Source organism: Rhinopithecus roxellana, chromosome 2 (genome assembly GCF_007565055.1).
Source record: "Rhinopithecus roxellana isolate Shanxi Qingling chromosome 2, ASM756505v1, whole genome shotgun sequence".
Taxonomy (NCBI): Eukaryota; Metazoa; Chordata; class Mammalia; order Primates; family Cercopithecidae; genus Rhinopithecus; species Rhinopithecus roxellana.
The window spans coordinates 40,351,420-40,376,889 of NC_044550.1; the positions used below are offsets into that span (position 1 = coordinate 40,351,420).

General features: G+C 34.2%; 1 protein-coding gene across 1 annotated transcript in view; it reads left to right on the forward strand.

The window, feature by feature from the left end:
• LOC115893861 (ankyrin repeat domain-containing protein 17-like) overlaps nt 1-25,470 on the forward strand; it is a 135,400-nt gene that overhangs the window by 104,345 nt on the left and 5,585 nt on the right. Inside the window, 15 exon segments of the mRNA XM_030919086.1 lie at nt 26-173; nt 1,396-1,463; nt 1,465-1,563; nt 1,565-1,631; nt 4,305-4,399; nt 6,816-7,053; nt 8,431-8,622; nt 9,023-9,132; nt 11,079-11,184; nt 13,128-13,153; nt 13,156-13,239; nt 13,494-13,637; nt 14,042-14,144; nt 15,577-16,326; nt 20,588-20,736. Of these exon segments, the coding sequence (XP_030774946.1) occupies nt 26-173; nt 1,396-1,463; nt 1,465-1,563; nt 1,565-1,631; nt 4,305-4,399; nt 6,816-7,053; nt 8,431-8,622; nt 9,023-9,132; nt 11,079-11,184; nt 13,128-13,153; nt 13,156-13,239; nt 13,494-13,637; nt 14,042-14,144; nt 15,577-16,326; nt 20,588-20,736 (2,379 nt within the window).

Here is a 25,470-nt window from a genome sequence, read left to right on the forward strand (position 1 = left end):
TTTAAAACTATTTTTCTCTCATAAGGTTTTGTTGGCAATGCATGCAAATGTGGAAGATAGGGGAATCAAAGGTGACATTACACCTTTAATGGCTGCTGCTAATGGAGGACATGTCAAAATTGTGAAGTTGCTGCTAGCTCATAAAGCAGATGTTAATGCACAGTCTTCAACAGGTCATGCATATTTCTTTTTCAGTTTTGCTAAGTAGTAACATCATTTGGTAGTAGTGGTTTCGCATGAAGGTGATGTTTAGTGCTAATTTTTCAGTTGTCTTATTTCTTAGATGTGCTACATATTCTCATACATCTGTGTATGAATTTTGAAGTATATAGAATATATTCTGAATGATATTCTTCCTGTTTTGTTTATGAGGGCAATTGGCCTTTTAAGGCTCTTTAAGATAAAAGTAAAACACTGACCCAGTTAGACGGACCACTCTCTTGGAAATTGAGAGGTGTGGGCTGTAGTGCTCAAACCCATGTGTCCAGTTTTTTAGGAGAGGAATGGGAAGATACGGAGAACAAAAGGTTGTGGAACAAAAGAATAGTTCATTGTTTCCTACTGTTACTAATTGTGGGCCCATAGAAAAAGTATTGTGAAAACATTGTGTCCTGAAGAATAGCATCACTTTAGTCTAAAATATACATATATATATATGTATTTTCAAATTTGGGCCTAGATAGATTTGTGTAAAATTTCTAAAATTTCATGGAAATATTTTGTGCATTTCCTTCGTGCAGATTTTTCAAATTTATTAAATGTTTTTTAAGATCATGTTCTGATTTAAAGGTATTTTTAAAAACTCTTGTTTTACCCAGAAGGTTGATTTTTCTTGTAATATGGGAATTTTTATCAGCAGAAAAGTTTTAGAAATTATTGAATTCAATTCCAGATATAGAAATTTGAATTTGATCAGTTAACTAGTATTTGAAGTTGTAATGAAAACATATATGATTAAAAGGTATAGTATAAGGTATGCATATGATGAATAATTTTAAGTTAGAAACATTAAAATAAAAAAAAAAACTTGTGAAGCATTTCTCTGATAATCATTAAAACAAACAACTTTTTTCTCATCTTAAGGTAAAACTTAGCTCCAGGGCAGACTTGCCCAGTTCTTTTACAACTCTCCAATCTGGATAAGTGTATATGATTTTCCACATGTATTTGACTTTGGTTTTAAATGGAGAAGGAGAATAGGGAGTTGATTTCAGAAAGAAAAAATTGCAGTAGGAAAGGAATTTTATATATAGATATATATTTACATATATGTATGTGTAATTTAATATTTATTATGGTATAGTCTTTCGTTTCCATTTTCTTAATGTAAATTAGCACTTTGATTTATTTTGGTATTTTATGTTAATATATTTTTATTTTTCCTAATTAAAATAGGCAATACAGCACTTACATATGCTTGCGCTGGAGGCTATGTAGATGTTGTAAAGGTGCTCTTGGAATCCCGGTGCTAGTATTGAGGACCATAATGAAAATGGTCATACCCCTCTTATGGAAGCTGGAAGTGCTGGACATGTGGAGGTAGCCAGATTGCTGCTAGAAAATGGGGGCTGGCATTAATACGCATTCCAATGAATTTAAAGAGAGTGCCCTTACCTTAGCTTGTTACAAAGGTACAGTATAAACCTTTCTTGAAACAAAGTTTTTAAACATGTGAAATTGTAATTATTTTATGTGATCTTGTTTTTAAATTAAAAAATAAAACATAATAGTATATAGTATGTAATTAAAATGTTAAGTGTTTACAGTGTTTCAGTTTGTTTACTATTTAAATTTTAAAAATATAGATTTAACATTATAAACATTGTCACTGAAAAATGAGTATTAATTGATCTAATTTTTATCAGAAACAGTTCTTTTAATATGAACTGTATAATAGCTTTCATGTCGAGAAGATTTTGCTTGGTATGAAGGGGTACATGGTATTTTAAATGATGTCAATGAACCTGAAAATATTGATAGTACAGAAAATGCCTCCTTTGGCAGGCTGGACAGTTGCCTGGAAAGATGTTTGGTCTGTAGATAATTACTGTTCTATATTCTAGATTGTTTAAAACACGGCCACAGAGCTGAACATTTTTTAGACTCCACATATATGGCAGATAAATGGCTGTAAAGTAAGATGTTTTACTTTTTAAGAAAGTAAATTAAGAAAATCTTTTATTAAGACAGTTTTTTGGGCCAGGTGCGGTGGCTCAAGCCTGTAATCCCAGCACTTTGGGAGGAGACGGGCGGATTACGAGGTCAGGAGATCAAGACCATCCTGGCTAACACAGTGAAACCCCGTCTCTACTAAAAAAAATACAAAAAACTAGCCGGGTGAGGTGGCAGGCGCCTGTAGTCCCAGCTACTCGGGAGGCTGAGGCAGGAGAATGGTGTAAACCTGGGAGGCGGAGCTTGCAGTGAGCTGAGATCCGGCCACTGCACTCCAGCCTGGGCGACAGCGAGACTCCGTCTCAAAAAAGAAAAAAAGAAAGTTTTATAAAAAAAAAAAAAAAAAGTCATGCAATTTTGTGTTTAGCCATTCAATTCTGTGTTTTATGCCATATATCTATATAGTTGTCCCATATTATTTACATCATAAATTCTTGACCCCTAGGCATCAAGAACAAGCTTTTGCAAAACCTAGTAAAAAATTTAAGGAGGCACTCATTCTCAGTGACTAACCTTTCACTTGCACAAGCTTACATGTGAGTGGCTCCTTAAATTTTGCACCCTGTGCTTTGATTTCCTCACCCTAGTTCTGGCCCTAGTGTGTTTGTTCTATATAGAGTAGCCAAGGTTTGTGATGCCTTTTGGACTAATTTCATTTATAAACATGAAAATATCCTTATATATTTGGATAATTGACTAAAATGTAACTTAAATTTGAAAATAAGTTTATTTAAAGTGCTTTTGATTATCTCATGTTAATAGATTTTCAGATAGGGAGCACAACTGAGGTCCCTTAGTTCCCTTCCCCAACCCTGTTTACAGTTAAGCAGAGGCTGATCTTCATTGGGAGGAGAGGAGGTGAGCCTTGGGGTGGGCTGATTGGGTGGCTCTCTCCCCTTCTCACAAATACTTTTGAACCCAGTACTGGCTGCATTTCACTACTGAGTCCCTGCTGGCCAGAGAGCTTTGAGATGGGGCTGCATGTAACTCCTCTCCCCTCTCCCCTTTGCTTGTAGCCCCACCCTGCTATCCAAAAGGGGCATCTGAGGTTGGGGCTTGCAGGCTTTAATTAGAAGCTGGATAGCGAACTGAGCTGGTGGAGAACATCTCTACTACTTCCAGGTATCCATGGACCCCTTTCCCTTCCTCTGTTTCTGGTGAGGTTTCGTATGATGTAGACTGACAAGGAGGAGTTGGGGAAGAGAGGGAAGTCAGGCTGAGACTAAGCACTAATGTGGGTTTTGGGGAGGGGAGAATCACAGAGAGAAAAAGGGATGGTAGGTAGTTGGCAAATACAAGACATGGCAGATACTACACTTACTCACCGAAGTAAATTTTGTTTAACTGTTTACCTGTGACTTCACTATCTGTCCTTCTCCTGCATCCCAGTTGAATAAGAATTGATTGTAGCTGATTCTAAATAAAGCTGGAAAAAAATAAATAATTTTTCTATTGTTTTTTGCATAGAATCTGAGTCTTTTTTAAATTATAATTTGTCTTCTGCTTTTTAACCACTTATATGGTATCTTTATCTGAACTGAAGCATATGGTTTATTTGAAACTGCATATAAAAAAAAGAAACTACATAAATGTGTGTACATGTTTATGTTATAATTAAATTATAAATATAAATTAAATGGTGTGGTTTGAAGAATATTTTTATACATACAGTTCCCAGTTTATAAGCATGTTTTTCCTAAAATGTTTCTGAGTTAGGTATTGGAACTTTAAATACATTTTCTCACAGAAATAACTTGACTGATCATTATCTCAGGCTACTAGTTCATGAAAACTGATTTATTCCATAGCATAAATAAAATAACTATAACATACCTGGGCTCTTAAAAGGTTGTAGAGGGAACATTTTGGGTGTTGGATTTTAATGGCATCTTTGTTCACCTCCAGCAGGGACTCTAGTAGCAGCAGTTTCTAGGGCAGTAGAATAAGGGGTAGAACAGCAAGATCACTTGTGTAATTTGTGTTCTACAGTTAAGGGTAGCTTCTAGTTGACTTTATTATGCTTATAAATTTAATGCTGTAAGTTAAATATAACTTTTCAAAATATTATAATTTTAAAAATTATTTTGGAATAATAAAATATTTTTAAGTAATCTTGTACACTTTTGGTTTAGGACACTTAGAGATGGTGCGATTTCTTTTGGAAGCAGGCGCGGATCAAGAGCATAAAACAGATGAAATGCACACTGCTCTAATGGAGGCTTGCATGGTAAGATTAGTGAAATATGCGAAATATGTTATATATTAACCAGGGAGAGACAGAGTAGTATACAATGAATGCCTTTTCAATGGGTGCTACGATTCTGTTTGTCAGAACCTTATTGAATCAGTTGTACAAAATTAACTTCTATTAAAGTTATTTTCTGAAGCTTTACAGTGCTACCTGCATTTTCTTAGGCTCACATAGCTATACTGGTTTTATATAGTTGTCGTCACCAAAGTGACTCTTGTAAAGATTGGCTGAGGATATGAAAAAGGAAAATATGGCCAGGCTTGCTAGCTTACGACTGTAATCTCAGCATTTTGGGAGACCAAGGTGGGAGGATTGGATTAACAAATTAAAATGGAGGCCAGCAGTTCAAGACCAGCCTGGCCAACATACCAAGACACCCTGTCTATTCAAAAAAATGTTAAAAAAAAAGAAAAAAGGAAATATAATTCAGAGTATGTACATTATTAATAAGCATAACATACCTCAAACCAATAAATAGACTAAACAAAAATTTTAAAGTAGAGCATAATTTGTGTTACATAATTTCCCCTCTCTCATGGTCTTTTCTGAGCCCTAGATTGTCTTTTGAAGAGCTGTATTTTAGAGTTTGTATTCGGGAATGGCTCATAACAGTACTCTTAAACCTTTGTGTCTTAGTTTATGATTTATGACACAGAAGTGGATCAAAATATTATAGAAAAATTTATGAGGGGAACATGCTAACGGTAGAAAGGGCCCCAAAAGAATCTGAAGTTTCTTGTCTCATCTCCCCTTCAGAGAATAATTATTGAAAGGATGTTAAATTTTATTTACTAGTTTTAAAAATATTAGGTAGCCATATAAGACCTGAGTTATCTGTTGTTTTCCTTATTGCCATCTTAGTGTTTGCTTTAGCAAATTATTTTTGTAACAAATAAAAGTTTTTCTAAGCTTTTGAGTTCTTCATCTGTAAAGTGAGAAAAATATCTTTCCCTGGAGTTGTGAGGATTAAATGGGATAATGGGTATAAAACACATTAATAGTATTAACAGTAACAGTTTTAAAAGTTCCCCATCATAAGGAAATTTAATCATTCTTGCCACTCCTTACTGAGGAAACAGCCTGTGTGTAGATTAAGAAATTAAAATGGAATAATCTGTAGATCTAGCCAACATGCACTGGAAGTAAATATTGTAAGTGAAAGGTATTAGTAGGGGCCAGACATGTGAAAGACTTGCTATAATACTGAGTTTTTAAACTCGGATTTAAAGGAAATGTAGGAGTTCACTGTTAAGGAAGAATATTCAGCACTGAAGAAATAGCAAAGTAATCAAACTAGTAAGACATTAGATTCTTCTCTACAAATTGAAAAAGAAAAAAAAGTAGTAAGACATTAAAGTTGTGTAGTGTGACAAGCATGGAGGCAAAAATGGGCATGGTATGTTTGAAAGAATATGTCTGGGAGATAACATGTAGATGGAAAAAATATTGAAGGACAAAAAGAAGGGAAAAGAGGGCCTTGAAGTTGCCAGTAATTAAGAAAGGAGTGGGAAAAAGTGACCAGTAAAGGAGACAGAATATAGAATTTTCTTTTTTTATTCATTTTTGAGACAGGGTCTCACTCTTTTCTCAAGCTGGAGTGCAGTGACATAATCGTGGCTGACTACAGCCTCAACTTGCTAAGCTCAAATGATCCTTCCTCCTCAGCCTCTTGAGTAGCTGGGACAAGTGCATACCACCACCTCTGGATTTTTTGTGTTTTTGTAGAAATGAGATCTCACCATTTTGCCCAGGCCTGTCTCAAATTCCTGGGCTCAAGCAATCCTCCTGCCTCAGCCACCCAAAGTCCTGGGATTACAGGCGTGAGCCACCACACCTGGCCCTTTTTCTTAATTTCACTGGTACTGGGATGATGAGCAATACAGAAAGTACCATGTACACATTGTGTTCACCTAACACAGCATGTATCCTTCCCCCACTTCTCCAAAAAGGGTTGCATTTTTTCTAACTAATCAAAAGTTTGCTTATCCTTAAAGATTCTTATGAAAATTCTTCTTTCCCTCTCTAAACTTTATCCTTTTAGCATTTAAGTTTGTACCATACAGTGTTGATATTATCTGTGGTCTCACTATAGTCTCTTATTTCACATACTTACTGTTTTTTTTTTTTTTTTTTTTCTAATGGTAAATAAGCTTCTTGATCGAAGGTATCATGTTTCTACTTATTTTATTTTCAATCTCTATTTCCCTCTTCTATGTTAACAGAATATAGGCAGTGCATAATAAATGCTGATTTACTCAACTATTAAATGTAGATCTATTCCTATTTGAGTGGAAATAGATAAACTTCAGTGTATAGTAATTGAAAAAGCTTCAGGTTTTCCAAGATTTTTTTAATGGTGCTGATTTAATTTTTTAAATTGTATTATGATTAGGATGGCCATGTTGAAGTAGCTAGGTTACTTCTTGACAGCGGTGCCCAAGTGAACATGCCTGCTGATTCATTTGAGTCACCATTAACTTTGGCTGCATGTGGTGGGCATGTGGAACTTGCAGCTTTACTTATTGAAAGAGGAGCTAGCCTGGAAGAGGTCAATGATGAAGGTTATACACCACTGATGGAAGCAGCTCGAGAAGGACATGAAGAAATGGTGGCATTACTTCTAGGTCAAGGTAACCATATCTATCAAGACACTAAAGTATAAATGTGTAAAACCTAAGAGTATAATTTTATAAAATTGGATTTTAGTATTTCAGCTTTCTAGTAGAGTTGCAAAGAGCTGTTACACTAACCAGTGATGAAGTATTTACTGTGAAAATGACTCCCATACTGTGTTAAACAAAAGCAAAGAAACTTCTTTAATATAGAGCTTTCAGAGACATCATGTGCTATATGTGAATGAAAAACAGAACTGGTATTGGCAAGACTTGTGAGTTAAATAGGGGAATATAAGAGTCAACATTTCTAAAACTAATAGATCAAGAGAATGTATTCCTTTGGGGGCAGAATACCTACTAATAAATATTTAATAGATCTAGTGTTTTATAAAACAGTATGGAAACCATGCCTTAAAGACTAACTTGATGAGAGTGCAAGAATGCACACACATTAGAAGCTGTCAAGGGGCTCAGTACATAAACTTCTCTTTTGGGAAAAGTGAAACAATTACTTCACTATGTTAAGGTATCTTCAGTTTAGAAGTAATCTCCCATCTCTGTATTTGTAGCATGATTTTATTTTTCTTTCAGTAGTGAAGTTTTTGTCTGGACAAATTTAAGAGGAATGCAACGTTTAAAAAAACTTTTGTTTTTATTTAGAGGTAATGTTGACTATGATTTTTAAAGCATAGGTTTTGGAGCAGACTTCCTAGGTTGAATCACAACTCCACTGCTTGCCAATTTTATAACTTTAGGCAAGTTTCTAACCTCTGTGCCTCAGTTTTCTCATGTGTAGAGTTGTTGTGACAGTTAATACGTATATATAAAGCTCATAGAACAGTGCTTGTCATATAGTGCCTGTTAAGTACTAGCTATAGTGATGGTGATAGTATTGATGATGATAATGTTGTGACCTTGTATAAGTTAAATAACTTCAGTTTCCTTAGCTGTAAAATGGAACTAATAATAGTAATAATAATACCTAAACAAGTTGTAAAATGCTTTGATATTGCCTGGGAAATAGTAAGAGCTTATTGAATGTTAAGATTTTTATTATATCTTCGTCATAATCACCAGTATCTTTATCATTTTTGAATCACTATAATGAGAGGATGTCGCTTATATTTTTTAGTTCTTTTATCACCTGACTTGTACCTTCTGGCTGAGTAAATATTACTCCAGCTGTGGTACATCAAATCTGGAGGTGGTTTTAATAGTTTTATTTATTTTATTTTTAACTGCCTTAGGAGTTAGGAGAGAGGCACTTTCTTACTTATCATAGTAATATAAATGTTCATTTTTGAGATAGAGTTTATTAAGAAACAATCATGTTTTTCATATCTCTGGAATAAGTTAATGACTTTCTTTAAATAATTGGAATCTTTATTTTAGGAGCAAATATCAATGCACAGACAGAAGAAACTCAAGAAACTGCCTTGACTCTGGCTTGCTGTGGAGGCTTTCTGGAAGTGGCAGACTTTCTAATTAAGGCAGGAGCCGATATAGAACTAGGGTGTTCTACCCCTTTAATGGAAGCTGCTCAAGAGGGTCATTTGGAGTTAGTTAAATACTTATTAGCTGCAGGTAGGCATTTTTGCATTTGGGAGAAGTTTTTTGCATGATTTATTTAACTAAAAATGTCATGTGCAAATGTTTTTATGATGCTATGATACACTGAATGTGTGAGTTTAAGAAAAAGTGTGATATACCTTTGTATGTATTCTGAGCAGTTTACCTTACTGCTGTTTGAAGTATTTGCAGCTTTAATTTCAACCAGTTTTGTTTGTAATTTTTTTAATGCCTACAATATTCTCTGTTTCTAGAAATGAATAAGGTTTTTTTGTTTTTGTTTTTAATGAGTAAGGTTTTAATTTGTTTAACTTGAGGAGATATGACTTATACAGAAGAAGTTTTTATTTCCATCATATATTACATGTCTTATGGCTCTTTTAAGTCTATGTATTATTTGTTGACACTACTACAGGAGCTAACGTTCATGCAACAACAGCAACAGGGGATACAGCACTAACATATGCCTGTGAAAATGGTCATACTGATGTAGCAGATGTCTTACTTCAGGCAGGCGCAGATCTGGTAAGCTATTTAGTTTTTAAATCTTAATAGTTAACAATAAGAAATTAATTTTAAATTATGGAGAGTCTAGACAAAAGGTATTTCTTTACTTTCAGTTTTATGGTTTTTTTTTTTTTTTTTGCCATTCTTTCTCTCACTTAGTCACATTTTTTCCCACACTGTTTAGTGTCCATTCTTTTTTTCCTTAATAGGGTTATTCACTGCATTATCTCTCATTTTCCATATTAAAAGGAAATTTTTGTGTTACAGATATTAATGCAGATTAATTTTCACTTAGGTATTTAACTATTTGTAGAAGTTTTTCTGATTTGGTATAAAAAGGCAAATGTGGCTTAGAGGAATTTCAGTATTGCTTAGGAAATAAATTATGCCTACAATATTCAGAACATTATTAAATAATAGAAGAGTTTATAAATGCTTAATAAATAATCTTTTCTCTTCAGTACTTTATAATTTTAAGAAAAATAATAGGTGACATAAATACTGAGGTTATTATAAGAGATGTTGTAGTGAAAGTGCAGAGTAAAGAAGCTCAAAAGGTAAAGCGGTCATCTGATGTATTATTTTGGGGTAGTTAAAGTTTGGACAGATAGATATGGCAGTGTTGTGGCTAAAGAGGTATTTCAATTGGAAAAAATGTTATGAGTGAAGCCTGAGGGGTGAGGAAGCATAAAGCAACTGTGTGTGGGTAGAGTAGGTGGTCTTCCAGTCTAGCCTGCGAGGTAATAGGAATAAGATCCAAAGGCCAATTTTAGTTAAAATGTGAGCACCCATATATTTATGGGCCTGAGATTCTAAGATTAATAAGCAACTGTGCTCTTTCCTTCATAGTTTATGACAAATTCATGTGCAGGCAGCAACAAGCCCCTCTTCAGTAATTAGTTTTATAAACTTAATAATTTATAATTTAACCTTTCTTTTGTTGTTTATGAAAAGAAAATGTTGAATTAGATTATTGTTGGGGCCACTTAATGTTAGCACTAGGTCTAACAAGGGAGACATAAGCACACAACTAACTAGAATAGAACATGTATAATAAGTGCTTCAAGCTTGTTAGACTTAGAGCTTCTTCAGCGTAAGAACTGTATTCCTGGTGTTTGCCACAATGGCTCTGAAATATACAGCAGTGTAATCTTTAGTACTTGGTTAGTTGATGGCAATTAGAAAAACCTAGGAAATAGCTTAAGGGAAAAATCAGAAATTGTTCATCAGATGTGAAGGTTTTTTTAAAAAAAGAAATAAAAAATGCCATACAAAAGATACTTTTTCTCAAATCTTTATTTTTTAAGATTGAAAATTTAAGATTGAAAATTTCACCAGTAGTGTTCTTGATTACTTATTAATCGTTAAGTATGCAATAGAGTCTCCATCCTTTTGAGACCCAGAAAGCTCTTGTAACACCTTAGAGTTGATGGTTTTAGAAATATTTATCATTTTTATATAAGGGAAACTAGAGAGAATAGGAAGTCTGTAAAGAGATAGTAATGATATACTTACTGAAATTCATAGAGGTGGGATACACTCATGAGAGGAAGATAACTTGGAGTGGATGAGGATAATGCTCATTATATTGATTGTTCAGAGAAGGCTAGAGTACTATACGTGCATGTTCAAGTACTGCAATTCATTGTGTAGAGAGAGGGAGAGATTACTCAGATGCATTTAGATGAGGACATCATGATCACGTGACTATAACTTCAGTTTTAAAATTATTTCCAGTGCTCACTTTGGCAGCACATATACTAAAATTATTTCCATAGAATGTATTTATAATTTGATTTTTTTAAATTTAAAATATATTTCTTAATTTCCTTCAAAGCATTATATTTAAATATTTAGATTCAGAAATCAGTCCAATTATTTTCCTTTTGATTTCCAGGAAAAAGAATACTTGTTCACTGCAATTAAATGTCAATTAAGTCTTTTTTTTTTTTTTTTTTAAACAGGAACATGAATCTGAGGGTGGAAGAACTCCTTTAATGAAAGCTGCAAGAGCTGGTCATGTTTGTACTGTTCAGTTCTTAATCAGTAAAGGTAGGTTTGTATAAAACAGTTGTCTTTTTTTCAAAAGTATCTACCCCTGCCTTCATTTAGAGATTTAAGGATAAAGCTCTTTTGAAGGCAAGAGGGTATCATATGAGGATGGATGCTACTGACATTTAATGAATGGATAGTTGATAAACATGCTGCCATGCACAGACCAGCTTCAAACTAGAAATAATTGTCATACCAAGTAGCACACTTGTTGAGAAACGTATAAAGGAAAGGGAAATTTCTCTGTGTCAAAACTGAAGATTTAGGTAACAAACTCTGCTGTGTTCATGTAATATAGTATTTTCTTGAAACCTGGAAGTTTATGTTTCTGCCACTAAAAAAGTTTGTGGTAAGTAATGTTTCTACTATTCCCCTGGTCCTATGTTTCCTTTTTTATAAAATATAGGGAGCTGGTTATAAATATAGTACAAAAAATGTTCACAATTGAAATGTGACAAATATGGCAAATTGCATGAGGATTTTCATTCATGATCAGAAATTTTAGTTTGAATATTAAAGACCTTAATGACCAAATAAAACCATAGGGAGTATTTATTACTTTCTTTAAATTATTTCTTACGTGCTTACTATGAAAGTTCTAGTTCAGACAGTTTTTCATTCAGAGTTCATCATATTCTTAAGTATAAGAGATTACAGATTTTACTTTTGATTCTGCATTGATAAAAGAAAGAGGAAGCCAGGTGTGGTGGCTCACCCTTATAATCTCAGCACTTTGGGACCCCAAGTCAGGAGGATCCTTTGAGTCTTGGAGTTCAAGACTGGCCTGGACAAAACAGTGAGATTCTGTCTCTACAAAAAATTTAAAAATCAGCCAGGCATGGTGGCTTGCACCTGTAGTGCCAGCTAGTTGGGAGGCTGAGGTAGGAGAAGCACTCGGTCTCAGGAGTTCAAGGTAATAGTGAGCTATGATTGTGACACTACACTCCAGCCAAGGTGACAGAGTGAGACCCTGTCTCAAAACACAAAAAGGTGTAGGTGATATACAATTTTAAAAGGCAGTAATATACCATTTTCTTCATATAATAATAGTAAAGAAATCTCAAGTTTATAATTGTTTATAGGTAAAGAAAATTTGAAATAACTTACTGTTGAAATTAAACATTTTGACATGCACTGGTGATAATATTCATAACAGTATTCTCAAGCATAGCATTATATACATAATTGCTGTCCCTCTCATTGGTTTATTTTAATGAGTTCATTTCAGTTTCTTTCTGCTGTTTTATTTCCATTTCCCATGTTACTTAACACAGTAATCCAAATTAGGGATAGAGGTCAGGTGCAATGGCTCATGCCTGTAATTTCAGCACTTTGGGAGGCCAAGGCAGGAAGATCACTTGAGCCCAGGAGTTTGAGACCAGCCTAGATAACATGGCAAGACCCCATTTCTACAAAAACAACAAACAAATAAATTAGGGATACCTTCCTATTTGGGAGTAGGAGTGAATTATCTATTTTCCTTGTCAGGTGTTTCTTAATGGGAAAGAAAAGGGTACTGTTCTATTTAGTGTTTGTTCTCTACATATTTAGCCCATAGAGGGCAGTGTAGTATTTTTATTCAGTCATCTTTTCTACTGAAGAACTTAAAAACAAATAAAACTTCATATTTTACTTTTAACAGTTATTACATTAGGAGTAATAGGTATTTTGGGTATCTTTTACTGGTACCTACTGAAACCTTTTCAAATTATATCATGTTTGTCTGAGATTTATTTACTTTAGAATAATTCAAGATGGGAGAGGAGAATTAATGTAGGATATTTGTGAAATGAGATTGGCCATGTGTTTATAATCATTAAAACTCAGTAATGGGTATGTGGAGCCTCATAATACTATTTTCTCTACTCTTCATGATTTTTAAATTTACTATAATTTAAGAAAAACCATTCTACTAATATGATTTTCCATGCCTTTTCTGTTTTAGGAGCAAATGTGAATAGAACCACAGCTAATAATGACCATACTGTACTGTCCCTGGCTTGTGCAGGGGGTCATCTGGCAGTGGTGGAACTACTTTTGGCTCACGGGGCAGATCCTACTCACCGTTTGAAAGTATGTAACTCAAATGTTTGTGCGGCATTGTGAATTAATATTTCTCTCTTGGTCGTTATTACAACATCTCATATACAAGTTCCATTCATAATGGCATTCTAAGTGTAAATTTTCTCCTTTTTCACTTGAAGCGTTCTTTACCAAACCTATGATTTTAATGTGTCTGGGACCTGTTGGCTTTATCTTCCTAAGTGATTCTGTAAACTAACTTATTTTTCTTCACTTTTTTTCCCCTTCCATATTCACTCTTTTAGGATGGCTCAACTATGTTGATAGAAGCTGCAAAAGGTGGCCATACAAGTGTTGTTTGCTATCTCTTGGATTATCCTAATAACTTGCTTTCAGCCCCTCCACCAGATGTCACTCAGTTAACTCCCCCATCCCACGATTTAAATAGGGTAAGCTTTTAAAATTAAAGCATTTTATGGTATGTCTTCTTTATCCTAACTCTTTCACTTATAGTTTCTGTTTAAATTAGGTTATTTTTTGTTCTAATATGTAGTTCTGTTTGTAAATATGTACTTGATACAGTTAATGAAAATCTGGTATAATATCCAGATCCTAGATGGTATGATTATGCTTTAGCTTTTAAAGGTCACAATAGCACCTTGAATTCAAAGCCCACTACAAAATGTCATGGTAAACAGTTTGGTGCCAACATGTTTTAAGTAAATATGTCATTGTCTCAGATGACATATTAAAAATATTTTCAAAAAATCTCTGTAATTTATTCTTTATTTAGAGCATACTACTTAATGAATTGTGTAGGACACTAATAGTCACTTAATGTCCTTTGTCTTAGGCTCCTCGTGTACCGGTTCAAGCACTGCCCATGGTTGTTCCACCTCAGGAGCCTGACAAACCACCTGCCAATGTTGCCACCACACTTCCCATCAGGAATAAAGGTCAGTTATACTTCTAAAGACTGTTTCTTACTTGGTGTCCAGGTAAAAAAGATTACCAAAAAATAGCCATTTCTACAAACAAGGAATTTTACTAAGTTGGCATTATTAAATTTGTTTAACCCATGATAAAAGCATGTTATTGGGAGAAAAAAAAATAGTTAATAACACTGATTTGTGCTAGAATTAGAAGTTTTAGCATGAGAAATTCAGATGCTCATCTTTGATGCAGTTCTGATTATACATGATTTCCTTTAATAATTAGTAATTTTTATTCATGTAAAATGTTAAGCTGGGTATAGTTGAGTGACTTAAATCTCTGCAGTTATAAAGGCATAAATTAACAAGACATATCAAATATTAGAAATTTATTTTAGAATGACTGGCTTAATATAGATTTTACATCTGGGATACCTTTTCTCAACCAATAATTCAGTTACTTGAGATATGCTTGTTTATTTCTCTAGAATTCTGAGGTCCATATTTGACTTGTGGATGTTACACCATGCATGTTCTTAAGTAATGTCCTCAGATATTTTATACCTACCGGTTTGAATCCGTTTTTCTTTTTAAAAGTTTTACGTGAAGAAACAATGCAGTTTTTATTTTTTGTTTTTTGGCTACATATATTATTTTATGAACAAGCATGCTAAGTATTTTCACCAGCTCTTTTCAGTCACTACTATCAACCTAGAGCCTTGGCACCTTTTTCAGTTGATATAGCAAACAATTGATTGCTATACCTATAGCCAGATCTGTCTATTCACCTGGCTGTCAGAAGATACAGTGGATGGCATAGTCCAGCATCTTTTCTTCCAGGGAAACTGAATCCCAATTCTCTACTGGCCAGATAGCTGTGTGATATGTGAATTTATATCTTGCCTCTATTAGTCTTGAAGATGGTAGGCCCCAACAAAGACATATTTTAGTTGGATTTTAATTTCTTGTTACTTCTTAGTGGTTTGGGTACTCTTTGTGTGTATGTGTGTGTTTAAAAGGCACAGACTATGAAATGTGAAAAAACCTGACTTAGAGGTCTGTTTTCTCTTCACCCTAATAATTTAGCATTATTGTTCTGTTCTTATGATGAGTTTTAACATCTTTATGACCATATAAAATATCTACACATAGCCTTAGATGTTACTTTAATTACACACTTAGGTATCACAAACCTGCATTCCTCTATTGTCTAATTTTAGCCATGTGATATTTTTAAGATTCTGAAATTAATTTACAAAGATTTTGCACATAAAATACATACATTTTATATTTGAAAAAGAAGGTGGATTTGTTTTTAACTTTTTAACAGTGCATTTTCACCTTTTATGGATATGATTACTTAGTGCATAACTGTTGGCACTAAACCTCCCAACAGTAACTCTGTAATGAGGATGCCATTCATGTGCACTTCTGAGGGGGTTTCTTTTTCACACAGCTGCTTCTAAACAAAAGTCCAGCAGCCATTTGCCAGCAAACAGCCAGGATGTACAGGGTTACATCACCAATCAGTCTCCAGAGAGCATTGTAGAAGAGGCTCAGGGAAAGTTAACAGAACTGGAACAGAGGATAAAAGAAGCCATAGAAAAGAATGCACAGCTGCAGTCCTTGGAACTGGCTCATGCTGACCAACTTACCAAGGAGAAGATCGAGGAGCTGAACAAAACAAGGGAGGAACAAATTCAGAAGAAACAAAAGATTTTGGAGGAACTACAGAAAGTAGAACGAGAGTTACAACTGAAAACTCAGCAACAGCTAAAAAAGTATCTAGAGGTTAAAGCTCAAAGAATTCAACTTCAGCAACAGCAGCAACAGTCTTGCCAACACCTGGGATTACTAACTCCTGTTGGAGTTGGAGAACAGCTTTCTGAGGGAGACTATGCACGGTTACAGCAAGTGGATCCTGTTTTGCTTAAAGATGAACCCCAGCAAACTGCTGCTCAGATGGGTTTTGCACCAATCCAGCCTCTGGCGATGCCTCAAGCTTTGCCTCTGGCGGCAGGTCCCTTGCCTCCAGGGTCCATCGCAAATCTTACAGAACTGCAAGGAGTGATAGTTGGACAGCCAGTACTGGGCCAAGCACAGTTGGCAGGGCTGGGGCAAGGAATTCTGACAGAAACACAACAAGGGTTAATGGTAGCCAGCCCTGCTCAGACCCTCAATGACACGCTGGATGACATCATGGCAGGTGGGTTTATATTGTTATGAGCAGGTATCAAATATGATTTGCTTAAGGCGAGTAAGAATGTACCCAAATTTTTTGCCGTTACCCAACTTGAGAACTATTTTTGGACTGACTCATGTCTAGCTTTAGAAATATTAGTTCAATCTCAGAAGTTCTCAGATGGATACAGGTTGAATTAAAGATTAGCTCATTCAATACAAATGACTGAAGCTTTCTGGCTTAGCTTGGTAGCTTGAGAATCTAGGTTTTTCACTAGTGGGGTTGATGTTTGATTTTTGTTTTTGTTTTCATTTTTTTCCTTTAAGTTCAGAATACTGAGATTGAATTTTGGCATTTTGCTTCTGTATTCACACCAATAAACTGGGAAATTGATAGAAGTTGAAGTGCAAAACTAGTAGGACACATCAGGAAGCTTATTTATGAACAGAAATACTTTATATCCTAATGGATCAGACTTCAAACCTGATGGATATTTAAAAAAAAAAAAAAAACACTTTTACAAAATTAATAAAGTTCAAAACCAGATAGAGTTTAATTATACTGTATGTAAGTGATTTTGTCCCCTGTGAATGTTAATGTGTAGTCTCTTTCTAACTGTATCATGAGAAGATGTGGCCCCCCTGAAAGTATCATATATGATATATTTTTAGATGTGTAGCCAGATAAATTTTATTCCATTATAACTAGTTTCATCGACAAGAAGATATATTTTAGAAGATTGTTTTAATGCTTCTAGTTTTTGGTACTTATTTTTTGTAAGCTTTGTAACAAAGTAATGGTATGACATTTTATAGGGTTGTGAGCCATAAGAGTGCTATACTGAGAAGGATAACTTGCTTCATTAAAAAAAAAAATTTGAAAAGGAAGGAAAACAGAAAAATGGAAGGAATAAACAGTGGAATTTTGATAACTTCCATCTGATCTCTTCCCCTTTTTTATTTATTCGTCTGTACTTAAAGGATGATCGACTTTTTCTAATTTAAAAACTGTTTCAGTAGCATTAAATATGATGAGATTATATAATTAAGTTTCATCTTTTAAAAGGATAATAGAAAACTAAACTGTATAGTGTTTAGATGTTTAGGTAACATTCAGACACTAAGAAACCAGCTGAGATAGATTTTATACTTAAAAATATCTGTAAAGTTTGCTAGTCCTCCTTTAATAGCACATCAATAGTTACAACATGTGGAATGAAAATTTCTGCTAGTCTTAAGGGTTAAATGACCACATTGGAAAAATGCTAGTACTAATTACTAGTAAGAATTGTATGGCTCTTATTGATGAGTGCAAAATTTTTCTGTAGATTTGAAAGTCACTACTAATCATGATTAGCAGATTATAATTGAGAATAAAATTTAAAAATTATTAAATATCCTGTGAAAGTTGGAACACAGTAACCATTAACCCTAGATTTGATACTATGTCCATATGAATTCAGATCATAATAATGCTCTATCATGTGAAACTACTAACGGATGTATAGAGTCAAATATTAACATATCCACTTGAATGAAGAATAGGCATTACATAGTAATGGTTGTTTAAAAATTTTTTTGATATATCAGAGTTTACCTGATGTGCTTGGACATGCATAGTTGTCAACAATGATTTGCTAGTTGTACAGTTTTGTATGCTGATCAGAATTATTAGAAGTTTGTAAAGTATCTTTTCTTTTGATTCATACATGAAACAAAAACAATTCTATTATATGTGTTCTCAGTGTTCCGTATAAAAAAATTTTTAAGTGCACATAACTTTTTAGAAAATATGACAAATGCTTGTCATAATACAAAAATATTTTACTTTTTTATTTATTATGCTCATTTCTATGGGGAGAGAAAGATAGCCAGAAGGAGGAAGAGTAGGATTAAAAACATTTAGCTACTTACCTGCAACTCATCTCTGACAACAGACATGTGCACATTCACACACATACACATATACTCATGCACTCACTTTTACAACCTCGATCTTAAATTTCTATGGTAGGATGTATCTTTTCAGTTGCTTAATGATGATTTCCACTTCTTTCTTAGGGGTTTAAATTATATTACAGCCTCATTAGTCTCATCGTCTCCTTTCCCTCCCTCTAGCACACTCCCTGTTCTGTTTTTCTTAGCCTTCATTTATTAGACTTCTACCATAAAATTTGCTGACCAAAATCGTCTGTCTTTCCTGTTCTTCACACTTGCCAAACCAGGATCAGCTCCCTGTTTAACCTATCTCAACACCTTGCCTTTGCTGTCGTCTCAAGTTCCCTTTTTCCTACGCTGACATTAAAACTTTTCTGACGTGTGGTTCTCCCTTTCTAAATCTAACCCTAAAATGAAGCCCCACATGTAAAGATTTTTACCAGAGTTCCTTCAGGTACCTACATATTTTACATTTGTTACTTTCAGTTGTGGAGAATGGATGTGTGATTAACAGTTACTTAATTTTAGTAAACCAATTTCATGGGTACCCGGAAGGAAATGATGAGATAATTGATTTTTCCTATCTCCTTTTAGATGAGGTGATAAGAACAACCAATTTGACTTAAAAAAAAAAAAAAAAACTGTAATTTTGGTAGATTCTTTAAAATATTCCAGTTGAAATGTAAATTATAATTTAGTCATTTAACAATAAAACTTAGATTTTTTTTTTAACCTGTTTAGTATTATGAAATAAAATTTAGTGATTCGGACAGACTGTTGTTCATCCTGTTTAAGCTACTTTTTGTCTTTAGCGTTTTTATTGTGAAAATCCAATCAAAGGAGATATGGAATCAATTTTAAGAGCTCTAGATATATTTTTTGAAATTTATATCTACAATATGTATACTTAAATTATCTTGATCTTTTCGTAACATAACAGAACTATCAATATGGAGTAACAATATCCAGATCACTAGATAATCAATTTAATATGTTAGTGTTTGCCCTTTTCTATTGGTCTGGATCCCTAAGGATTCAAACAGTGTTTGTTTTGTTTCGTTTTGTTTTATTTTCTCCTTTGTTTTTCCTTTGGCTTTTAAGTGGACTTAAAACTGTATAATTATAGAATGTGTGTTGCTATAATGTATAGTGTATGTTTGTGCCTGAACTAAGGATTTCATGTAAAATAGATTTCTTAATTCATAATTATGTTTATAATTGTTATAATAAGATCAATTTCAGTTTTATTCTTGACAGGATCATAATCTCTTTTGCCTGGTTTCAGATCCAGTTGTGAATCATGATTGTTTTCTGTCTGATGTAGTTGATAACTACTTTGGTAATACACATCCACACTATTGTTGACCAGTCAAAGATAAATGCCCATACTTTAACACTATAGCGTTTTTAATGGGGTTGGGGGAGATGATGTTCACATATCAACTCCAGAAATAAGGCAATGAGAGAATAAAGTACCCTCAGCTGAATCTGCAGTATATCCTATACCAGCATATTTGGAGTCCTCCCACCTCAAGTACTGATCCGAATAGCCTTTTCTTAAGTTGAATATTTTGGTGAAAATAATATCACAGCAACATGATACTTAGAATAATAGTAATCCATATTTGAAGAATGTTTGTGTGCATACATTTATTTATACCCTAATCTTTTAATTTTATCCTTAAGTCAGTGTGATTGCTGGATTCATTGGTGAGCATTTTAGCTCCCTCAGAGTAATTCTTCACATGAGCAACTACACTTCTGTGTGAGGATAAATTTTTGTATTTGAATATCCTGTCATCCAGAGGGCCACAATGCATAATATTACTGTATCCCAGTCTGCAGTTAGTAAAACAGTAGGAGGTGTTTTAAATGATTGCATAGTGAGATTTCTCCCTCCCCAAGAGTGATATTAATTTTACTAGTTCTAGAATATAAGGTGTGAAATCGGCAAGTAAAAACCACGTATTCCCCCTTCTGATCTTGACTATTTTACCTTTGATCGCTTTTCTAATTAAGATATAATGGACAACTTTCCATTTGCATATATAATACATAAACATTTTTGTTTTCAGGGTTATTTTGAATTAAGATTTTATGACTACTTATCATAACAGGGGAATTTGTTTTTCAGTTGTATTATTATTTAGAAAATGAGTTACTCAGTATACATTATAATTTTACACTGTCATCATCAACAATAACCAGGAAAATTAGTTATTAGTGCTATAGTAGTCTTCCTGTAGACATATTATTTTAAGAAGTCTTTAAATATTTTTGAGTGAATATGTCTTACTATTACTTAACAAAGTTTCATCCTTATTAAGTGCAGTTATTTTGTTCAACAGCAGTCAGTGGAAGAGCATCTGCAATGTCAAACACTCCTACCCACAGTATCGCTGCATCCATTTCCCAACCTCAGACTCCAACTCCAAGTCCTATCATCTCTCCTTCAACCATGCTTCCTATCTACCCTGCCATTGATATTGATGCACAGGTAAGTCCCAAACTTAAGAGAGATGGTTTTTCATTGGAATTATGCCATAATTTAAAACATTAACTTTCAGAGATTTAAACCATCAAAGATTGCCTTGTCTCTAGGCAAAGTCTTGAGCCACAGTTTTAAATTAATTAAAGTTCACATTTAAAAAATAAAATGCTAAATGTAGATTATTAGTGATAATTATGTGATGATCTGGTTTCCAGGGTTATCAAGTAACCTTTTTCTTTTAACTTTGGTTTACAGGAGGATGTAAAAGAAATAATTTATTTAAAATTAGCGCTTATCTTCTTCTAATAATAAATTAATAGACGATATGGTTTGAAATATATAATGGATTGCATGTAAAAGAAAAAAGGTTCTAACATAAAATTTATATTTTTGTATGTCATGCGCATGATTTATATCATATATCATCTTTGAAAATTCTCATCTTACTGATTGAAATACGTGGTGAGTCTGTGTCTGTATCTGTAAAATTTAGCTGTATGGGATCCCAGGCACTTTTTGAAGAAGTAATATGGAGTGGGGGGAAGACGCTGTTTAAGTTAAGCTTTAGAAAGCCTGAGAGCTATTAAGTATAATTTTTTATTAAAAAGTAGTTGACCATGAAATCTCAGGGCAAGGTGAGATTGGAGAGAATAGTGTGTTTTGTCCTGAAGAAAAGTTAAGAGGTCTAATTTAGAAGACTGCCGAATAAGGTCAAGAGTACATGGCTGTCAGGACTAAGAAATGTTTGCAGTTTACTTAGTTTTTGTATTTTGATAGTACCTGGGGTGTGTACATTATAAAACTTTTAATTTTATATATGATTATTTCTTTATAATAAAGCCTGAATTTTAGCAGGGGTAACGCGGGGAGAAAGAGAGAGGAGTGAGTATGTGTGTGTTTGTGTTGGATGGACCATTAAGGGCAGGTACTCTTAACCTATTAAAAATAAAGTTTCCTTTTTATTAAAATGTTTCTCAGTAACACTATGAAAAAGGAATTTTATTTCTGTTCTTACTTGTTGCCCAAATATCTGTTGATTTTTATGTACTGACTTCTGTTTTTGTTGAGTACTTAAAATTGCCAGGAACTATTTTTAAGAATTGTCTCATCTAATCCTCAGACCACATATATGATGTAGCTACTCTTAATACCCATCTCCCTGAAGAAGACACTGTTGCTAAGAGAGAGATTAAGCATTTTGTTTAGTCACTTCATTTAGGCTAAGAAGCAGCGGGGCTAGGAATCATTCAGCGTGACTTCAAAGACACCACTCTTTTTTTCTTTTGTAACGGGTTCTTGCCATGCTGCCCAAGCTGGTCTCAAACTCCTAGGCTCAAGAGATCTTCCCCTCTTAGCCTCCTGAGTAGCTGGAATTACAGGTGTGCCACCATACCCCAAAGATGCCACTCTTTTAACTACCATCTACCTAGCCTTTTAAAAAAATATATGAGACATTCATTTGATGAGCCATAGTTATTACATTTAATATTGATAGCATTGTAGAATTGGTTTGAACTTGGCATTGAATTTGCATTATTTTTCTCCAGTCTTTTTTGCTTTGAGGCTTCTTCTTCTTCTTTTTTTTTTTTTTTTCTATTTTGAGACGGAGTGTCGCTCTGTCACCCAGGCTGGCAGGCTGGAGTGCGGTGGCACAATGTTGGCTCACTGCAGCCTCTGCCTCCCGGATTCAAGCAATTCTCCTGCCTCAGCCTTCTGAGTAGCTGGGGTTACAGGCACCCACCACCATGCCTGGCCAATTTATTTGTATTTTTAGTAGAGATGCGGTTTTGCCATGTTGGCCAGGCTGGTTTCAAACTCCTTGACCTCAGGTGATCTGCCTATATCAACCACCCAAAGTGCTGGGATTACAGGTGTGAGCCACTGCACATAGCCGAGGCTATTATCTTTAGCAAGAAGTAGTTTTCTGATTTTTGTGGGCCTAAGAATTGATCCATTAGCAAAAATAAATACTTCACCAAAATGTAAAAAGACTTCTTTATAAAAATGTTTTTAAACAGGCACAGGAAAAGTTTGTCCAGAGATTGATTTTACTGAATATGAAAGTATTGTAGTGATGGTGAAATTATTTTTCCGGGCTGTACCACTCACCAACTATCACTATATTATAAATTAGTTCTGAGAAGTTACATGTAATTTTTTAATTAAAATTATTTTTAAACTTACATTTTAAATATAGTAGACGTGCTTTTATAGAAAGATTTGACTATGGATCCTTAAAAATTTACTCTTTTTTTATCTGATCTCTACATCAAGATTTGTCATTTGTTGGGTTAGCCAGACTTGAGTAAACTACTCTGGAGTTTTACCATACGTGTTTAGTTAGAGATTAAAAATTTCCTACTTTGGAAAAAAATACTGTTCAGAAATAATTGTTCACCATTTTTCTCCTTTAATTTTTGATGTTTGTTTTAAAAATTTACTGGTTTTTGACCAGGCGTGGTGGCTCATGCCTGTAATGCCAGCACTCTGGGAGGCCAGGTTGGTGGATCACCTGAGGTTAGGAGTTCAAGACCAGCCTGGCCAACATGATGAAACCCTGTCTCTACTAAGAATACAAAAATTACCCAGGCATAATAACACACACCTGTAATCCCAGCTATTCAGGAGGCTGAGGCAGGAGAAGCACTTGAACCCAGAAGGCAGAGGTTGCAGTGAGCTGAGATGATACCACTGCACTCCAGCCTGGGCAACAGAGTGAAACTCTGTCTAAAGAAAAAAAAAAAACCGGGCGCGGTAGCTCATGACTATAATCCCAGCACTTTGGGAGGCCAAGGCGGGCGGATCTTACAAGCTCAGGAGATGGAGACCATCCTGGCTAACATGGTGAAACCCCATCTCTACGTAAAATACAAAAAAAAAAAAAAAAAAATAGCAGGGCGTGGTGGCGGGCGCCTGTAGTCCCAGCTACTCGGGAGGCTGAGGCAGGAAAATGGTGTGAACCCCGGGAGGCAGAGCTTGCAGTAAGCCGAGATGGTGCCACTGCACTCCAGCCTGGGTTACAGAGCGAGACTCCGTCTCAAAAAAAGAAACCAGCTAGTTTTTAATATCAAGCAGGTACTTTAAGTGATTAAAATGAAGATTTTCTTGTACTCAATCCATCTGAAGTTTTTGTTTTGATAAGAAAATAATTTTATGGGCTCTTGCATAGTGGGTACTTTGATTATGTGTGATAATACTGTGCTGTGAAAAATAATATAATGAAGAAATCAATACCAAGATTGCTATTCTGAAAGATTAAACATTCTCTAATACTTGGGTCTTTGATCTGTTTATATAATAAACCTTAACATACAGACAACGCTTTGCAGATATTAACTGCTTTAACTTAATCTTTGTAACAATCCCATGAAATAGGTACTATTATTATTACCATTTTCCATTTGAGGAATGTAAGACATAAAGATATTAAATACCTTGCCCAACAGCTAGTTAATGGTGGGGCCTACTTTTGAACTCAGACACTCTGGCTCTAGACTCTATTCTTTTATTAACCACTGCACTGTTAAATTGTTTTTTATTTCTAACTTAAGTGTGTTAACGTTGAATTTGAATTATATTGTATTAGCCTGGTAAGTCGGATCACAGAAATGTGTCCACTGCCTAGATGGTAAGAGATCATTTATATTTCATCTTTGCATACCTAACATCAAAATGTACGGAAGAACAAAGGAAATGTTAATCTTTTAAAGCCTCAAAGTGTAACTCCTTTTAAAATGCTAATGATTCTGGAAAATGGTCAGACCTTTAACTGCTTTAATTGAACATTTTAGACAGGAGCTAATATTGTTAACAAGGATTAGCAGGAATCATATGTTTTATTTCCGGTCCTTGACAAGTGCTGAAGAGTTTGCATTCTTCATAAGGGGCTTCAACTCTCTGCTACACAACTAGAACTCACTTGCCAAGGGTGTGCCACAGACTTTCCAACTGTCCAGTTTTACTGAATCAAATTTGTCTAGGTATTTTCAAAACTTTTAAGATGAATACCACATACTTTGGTATTATCAAAATCTGTTTTAGGAAACCAATAAATAGTAGCTTGAAGGAATTATTTGGGACTATTTTTATTATACCTTTTGATAGCATAGCTCTGACCTTTATGTTTATTTTGCTTGAGTTTAAGTTGAGTTTATTTTGCCTAAGTTTGGTATAACCAAACTTATTTGTGAGTTCTGTGCATACAGAAATTAGGAATTATGTAGAGATTTTTTAAAACCACAGGCTTTATGTGGAAAAATAATTCTGACTTAAAGGTTAGAACTGAATACCACGAGTTAAATATTTTTTGTATTTTATTGTGTAAAATATGATCGATTCTAGGAGCCACTACCAATGAGAAAGAACCAGTTGTTTTGTTCTTGGGCTGTAAAAACTTGTTCCAACCTCTTTTTTGTCACATGTCCTCCATATATTCCTAAACTGCTTGTTGTTTTTATTCTCAAGCCTCTGAAGTCTTTTCGTGAACTTGGAGTAACTTATTGTAGTACATCTCATCTCATAACTGAAAAACACAAATAGCTCTTTATAGAATTTTGCTTTCTTTCACTTTTTAATAATTAACATGTATTCGTTATTTTAAAGAAGGGTAGACATCAAATTTAACTTGTGACATATCAAGACTGAAATTGTAAAGTATGTAAAATTATGTTTTACTTTTAATGGTATAAGTATCATTTGAATATTTTTCTCTAATTGGTTTTGCAATATAAAGAACAGTTT